This window comes from Schistocerca cancellata, chromosome 7 (assembly GCF_023864275.1).
Source record: "Schistocerca cancellata isolate TAMUIC-IGC-003103 chromosome 7, iqSchCanc2.1, whole genome shotgun sequence".
NCBI classification, from domain to species: Eukaryota; Metazoa; Arthropoda; class Insecta; order Orthoptera; family Acrididae; genus Schistocerca; species Schistocerca cancellata.
In genome coordinates, this window is record NC_064632.1 from 184,557,489 (window position 1) to 184,564,533 (window position 7,045).

The 7,045-nt window shown below is 35.7% G+C and overlaps 1 protein-coding gene across 1 annotated transcript in view; it reads left to right on the forward strand.

The window, feature by feature from the left end:
- Nucleotides 1–577, forward strand: part of LOC126091946 (uncharacterized) — a 39,812-nt gene extending 39,235 nt beyond the window's left edge. Inside the window, exon 3 of the mRNA XM_049907279.1 lies at nucleotides 16–577. Within this exon, the coding sequence (XP_049763236.1) occupies nucleotides 16–258 (243 nt within the window). The 3' untranslated portion in view covers nucleotides 259–577. The remainder of the gene's footprint in view (nucleotides 1–15) is intronic.
- The last annotated feature ends 6,468 nt before the right edge of the window (nucleotides 578–7,045 follow it).

The following is a 7,045-nucleotide window of genomic DNA, read 5'->3' on the forward strand; positions in this document are numbered from 1 at the left end:
TTTCCTCTGCTGCAGGCAAGTAATGGCAGCATCTCACAGCTTTGGGCCGGCCCAGCGAGGGACATTGCGTTGGGAACAGAGGGAGCGGCTGCTGTGCGAGCTGCCATGGAGGGCTTCAGCCTGCCTCCAACTGCAGTGCCTGCTTGGGCATCCACCATTCCAGAGGAGCAGTGGACAGACATGCTGCGGCAACGGATTACGACCTTGCAGCAGCACCGACAGCAGCGACAGACACAGGAAGAGTCACCTTCTGTTTGAGTGTCAGTGTGTAAAAGTGTTTGACTGAGAGACCACAGTGTGCAAGATTCTGAACTCTATATGTGAAGCTTTTAATGGATGCTCATTCTATAGAAATGTTTGCTGTTCTGGACTATTATTGCTTCCTGTATAGTTGGCTCAGGTGAGGAACCTGAGGGACTGATTTTATTTTAGTTTTACAAATATCGGTTGTTTGCAGACAGCTTTGTGAACAGACTGTGCAAATAAGCTGTATACACAGAGTAGTATATAGAACCTTCTTTGACCAATCATTCATTATATGCCATGTTACACAAATAAAATTGGTGAATATATTGTAGTGGTTGGTCCAAATATTTAAAAGAAGAAATCTAAAGAAAAACTGGCAGTTCAGTATTTATGTCTGAATGCTAGTGTGAACGTAATTATCATTGAAATTCTCATACTGTACTGAATGTTTGAAGTTGTTGGAATTGCCGTTTTGTCATGCGTGGGGAAAAGCGGCGGAAAACATTTTTTATCCAGACATAAAGTTGAAAACCATCATGCCTCCTTAAATGTGTTAAATAATACAATAACATTATTCTCTTCTTTCTTCATCTGCGTTAAACAAATAGTATCAACATTTTGTCATACAGTTGTCATCATATGTAGTTAGGATTATTTATCTCTACTTTGGACAAATTAGGTATCATAACTTATTTATGAGCAGAAATAATTTCCTGCTATATTAATACAATATTTATTTTGTGTACTTGTGTTTTGATTTCAATGTCATTATTAGAGGTGCTTATAAAACATCTCATATGAAAAGCGTGTTGCAAAATTCATTAAATAAAAGTGAAAGATAGAGTAATCCTTTGGTGTAATACAAGAAGTTCATAGATTAGATTTTTGTGAAAACTACAGTACTGCTCATTAATTTCATTAAACGATGGCTGTTATCTGATATTTAAAGTATGACCGCAAACAAAGGTTTATTCCTCCAAAAATATAATTATATACACGTATCCATGTATAATACAAACAAAAATATTACACTTTACTTTCATCAAAGTATTCTCCTCTGGATTAAATGACTACCTCTCAAACTTGAGGCATGTAGTCAATAAGTTCTTATAGGTATTGCGAGTCTGTATGATTCCACACATTCTAAATGATATTCCAGAGATGTTCCTTGCTTGTTATGTGAAAGTTTTGGATATGTCTGTCGACTAACTACACTCCAGACCATTTCAATAGGATTATAATCAGGGCTTTGGGACGGCCACACCATACCTTCCTGTACCTTGTGTTTTTCCTTCAGTGCAATGTACTTCTTATAGAACATCGACCAATGTTCAGGTCGTTATGCTGTTACAATGTGAACCCTTGCCCTATTAAGTGCCACGTGTGTGGTATCATGGGATATTGAAGTAATGTGATGGTAATGCTTCTGGTCCATACACCTGTCTGGTTTCACAATGTCCCCAACTCTGGCCGAGGCCAGCCAGAGACAGTGGTCATGTGTGTGTGATTTGTGCTTGCATGAATATCTCTGTGTGTGTGTGTGTGTGTGTGTGTGTGTGTGTGTGTGTGTGTGTGTGGTTTAATCCTAAAGAATGCCTTTTGGTGAAAGCTTACTTGTTAAGTCTTCTTGTTATTTCTGTCTGCGACCTAACACCAACATCTCCACTATATGGTATCAGTATTGTCATTATTCCATCCTGGATTTTCTATTGTTTCTTATTAAAAATGGTGCATTTTTGAGACATCTGTAATGAGGTTCATCATTTGAGCTACAAATAATAATATACAAGTATAAATACGAAAACCAATAAATGCAGTGTGCTAGCATCACAAACAAACCATCATGGCAGCTGCTCACTCTGCTTGAACTGTTAGCCAGTCACAGCATTCGACCCATGGCATCCCGAAAATATCACTATTCCATCTTGTGAACTCATAAATGCCATAGATTGAACACACACAAAATATTAAAACACTCATGTTTGAATCTGAAAACACAAAACATTACAACCCTTAAACTACCATTGGCCTCAGAGGCCCATCCATGATTTTTATCATTTTGGAAAATAATTATAAAAATTTACTTCTGGAATTGTCTTCAGTGTTGGTTCACATTTCCTCTCATAAGGACCCCGCAATCTTGTGCGGTTAGAAGCACTTTTTGAATAATGAGATGTCTGTCTGCACAGCATCTGTTACATTTGCTATTGTTGAGTGGCATTGATATTCTTTCATTGTTCAACAGTCCTCCTAGTGAGAAACACGTCTATTTTGGTGCATTATTTCATACCTGTTGGCTTTTCTACCAACTGGAAAATTTACAGAGAAGAAGACTATCAGATGAGGAGATAAGGGCATTAGTGGAGCAATTTCTAACTCTGAAAACCCACCTAGTGAATATGAGTTTTCCATTGATAATGATGTTGATGGTGATGATGATGATGATGATGATGATGATGTAGCTGAAAATTTAAAATCTAGTCCAATTCTGTTGCATATGTCTTATTGTGTTCTCATAATGGGAATGAAATATGAGCTACAGCCCATCAGGCTGGAATTTCTGGTAGACGGAGCAAAAGTGATGTTTTGAAAGAAGACCAAGGACCTACAAAGCGTTCGATTAGGAACTGTGATAATGGAGGGTCTTGTTATATGTTTTTGTTTTTCATACCCTTCACTGAGAAAGTGTGTATGTGGACCAACAAGGTAGGTTGAATCGCGTACAAGAACTGGGTAGTTAGAGATTTGCACAAAATGAAAAAAAAAAATCTTCAGGTTCTGATCCTGACTAGTCTTTAGAAGTCAAGAAATGAAGGTGTCAGTCAGTTTTGGAGATTTGAGAATGGCCGAACTGCTGTTCAATGAAATTGTCATGCAACCATTTCCATGCTACTCTGAGGATGTTGCACTTCGACACTGCAGCAGCCCGATGTGAACAGGGCCTGATCTAGAGGTGGACAACCCAAACATTTGCCCAGGGTGCCACAATTTTGGCTGTAGGTGTGAGAAAAATGTTGATATGTTCTGTACTCAAATCATTTAAAAAAATTACAACTTGCAAATCTAAAAAGTAAGCTGTAGTCATGCGAGTAGTTTCTGCCACGTCAGCTATCTACAATTTCGTAATTATGATAACTTCTCTCGATGTGTGGTCTGTTATGTGCGATCGAGTGTGTCTGATTGATTTTCACAGTTTACTGAGATGGCAAAGGGTCTCTGCTCCCTCTGAGATGCCACTTTCACAGTTGTGCGAGCTATTATGTGGCTCACAGTAAAACAAGCAGCAGCTTTTTTTTTACATTTAAGTACGTGTATAATCCAACTGTTGTTTAGTTTGATGGATACTGGTTTATTGTAAATAGATTGTCAAATAGAAACAATGAAAGCATCTTTAAATAAAATAAATCTGTAACTTATCCAGAAAGACTGTCTATTGAATCAACAGAATATTGTATCAAATTTGATTGTATGGTATAGGTATAATAATTTATATTTTTGTTTTTGAAAATAATTTTCTAAATTATTGATATAAGCCAATTATTAAGTTCAGTGCTTTGATAAAATGTGATTTATAATAATATATTTCAACAACTGGGCTGAATGAAATCTCAAAATCAAGAATTATAAAATTCTTTTTATTGATTATTTATGATTTGCTGAAATATTTGATGATATAAAACACATACATAACGATACTATACTTTCAGACAGCGGAAATTTCAGCTAGGGGTATCAACAATGTAGGAAAAGATTGGCTTACTTACCATAAGGAAGACAAATTAAGTCGCTGACAGGCCCAATTAAAAGACACTTACCCTGTACATTCTTTCATTCACAGGACGTGAAAAACATTTTGTGTAGGCAATTCACAGAATATAACTTTTAAGCTATGTTAATTGAGAGTTTGTTGTTTAAAAGATGGAAAAACCTTTATTTTTTGTAGTTTAATTTAATTTATGTCCACACCGTTTTCAGAATGAGTAGTGGTCAAGGAAAGCTGTTTGACGGAGATACCAACATCAATTATAGTTATAAAAGAAAATATGAAATCTTCAAAGGGTGACAAATGACAAACAAATATATGAATTTTCTAAATCAGTTGAGACTGATGACACACTGACTCTACCATCACTAGAAGAATGCACCAATGTGACACCCATAGAAAGCATTCTTACAGGCTTTGAGTTCAGGTCCAGCATTGTGGCCAAGAATTTAGTAAGACAGCGTCCACTAAAACTACTGCACATTTACAAATTTTGATCCAGTGACACTGGTTGACGTTTCAGTGCAGATTATTATACTCAAATTTTAATCAACAAAAAGCAAGTTTTATGAGACTGGCTAGTGTACTCTCTTCAGAAAACTGTTTACTGTTCCTGTTGCAACATTTTAAAAGTTGGAAGTACCATGGTGAAACTTTAAGAGCACAAAATTTCCAAAAAACATTCAAGCCCCAAAAATCATTGCCTGAAGTGAACCAAAGGTTGATGTAAAACTATATATGTGGCCAGTCAAAGAATTGTTAGCACTGAAACAAATTATTGAAATGTGTTTCTAAGAATTGTAGCAATTACTAAAATGCTTGGTAAAAGTGGTCTAGCTTTCCAAACTACAAGCAACAAGTTGTTGGAGAACAACACAGTAATTCCCTAAAAATAATTGAGTTATCTGGATTTGATCCCATTATGGAAGACCTCATCTGTAGAATGCTAAAAAAAAGAACAGTCTAAAAATCACTGTATTAGGAATAATATACAAAACGAGATAATATATCAGCTGCATCAAAGTGTTTTCTGATATTACCGATGAAACATAAAAAAAAAATCCAAATAGTTTTCCATAATTTTAGACTGTACTCTTGACATTAGTAATTTAGAGCAAATAACCCTTGTAACCAGATATGTCACAAAGAATAAATTTGATACTGAAATTAAAATTAATGAAAGCTTTTTAGGCTTCTTACCAATTGCCAGATCCACAGGAAAACTAATGTCTGATATAATACGAGAACTTTAACAGAGGGCACAGACATTACAACAGTTGCATTATGAGGGTTGTTGAAGCATGAATGCAATCCAGAATTAAACAATATAAGTCAAATTAAAATCCATGGAGAAGAAATAAAAACTTTGAGGTTCGCCGATGACATTGTAGTTCTGTCAGAGACGGCAAAGCACCTGGAAGAGCAGCTGAACGGAATGGGCAGTGTCTTAAAAGGAAGATATAAGATGAACATGAACAAAAGCAAAATGAGGATAATTGACTGTAGTCTAATTAAATCGGGTGATGCTGCAGGAATTAGATTAGGAAATGAGACACTTAAAGTAGTAAAGGAGTTTCGCTATTTGGGGAGCAAAATAACTGATGATGGTCGAAGTAGAGAGGATATAAAATGTAGACTGGCAATAGCAAGGAAAGCCTTTCTGAAGAAGAGAAATTTGTTGACATTGAGTATAGATTTAAGTGTCAGGAAGTCGTTTCTGAAAGTATTTGTATGGAGTGTAGCCATGTATGAAAGTTAAACGTGGATGATCAATAGTTTAGACAAGAAGGGAATAGAAGCTTTCGAAATGTGGTGCTACAGAAGAATGCTGAAGATTAGATGGGTAGATCACATAACTAATGAGGAGGTATTGAATAGAATTGGAGAGAAGAGAAATTTGTGGCGCATCTTGGCTAGAAGAAGGGATTAGTTGGTAGGGCATATTCTGAGGCATCAAGGGATCACCAATTTAGAATTGGAGGGTAAAAATCGTAGGGGAGACCATGAGATGAATACACTAAACAGATTCAGAAGGATGCAGGTTGCAGTAAGTACTGGGAGATGAAGAAGCTTGCACAGGATAGAGTAGCATGGAGAACTGCATCAAACCAGTCTCTGGACTGAAGACCACAACAACAAGAAGTCATGAGCATTCTGTGTTCCATATAGTAGCCAGTCTTTCAATCTTGATGGTAATGATATACCAAAAGCATCCTTGAAAGCTGCTAATTTTTTCAAAATTGTCCAAAAAAAGAAATTTATTTTTTTGCCATCTACTTTTCAATAGGCAGTACTTTTAAAACATGTTCAAGGTTTAACTTTCAAAGCAGTGAGTGACATTATATGGAAGAGTACGAATGAAGCCTTAAAGCCTTTGAGATTCCAATTGGGAGATGTATATGATGCCCTGCTAAGTAAATTGTTAATTTAAAATGGGAGAAGGGTTTGGGTTCATTAAACTATATTAAACAATTTAAGTATAGCATAAAATTATATAGCATTAGCATAAAATACTAAATTCCATTAATCGAGTAAGAAAGTTGATGCAAATAAAGATTTTGATCTAGCCTTTGCATTTGCAGTTCTAAAAAACTACATAAGATGTTTTACAAATTTTAAATTGGGTTCATTCTTTGATGAAACTATTACTGATGCAAAATAACTTGCTGCCAAAACTAATGTGGAGGCTAATTTTGGATCAGTGACAACATGACACTGCGTTAGAAGAATAGAAAGGAACTTATACGAAATACGAGATGAATCCATCAAACATTCAAAAGAACATTATAAAATACATTTTTTTTTACAATTGATCAAACACTAAATGCAGTAGATGCTACAGTTGAACAACTTAATAATCAAGTAAATATTTTGAAATCTTATATTAAACAATGGAAACTACAGGCTGGAATAAGAATATATAGTAATAGGATAGATTGCTACTCACCGTAAAAATGACCCATTGAATTGCAAACAGGCACAACAAAAAGTCCGTTACACATGCAGCTATCAGCCAAAGCCTCCCTCAGCAAAGAA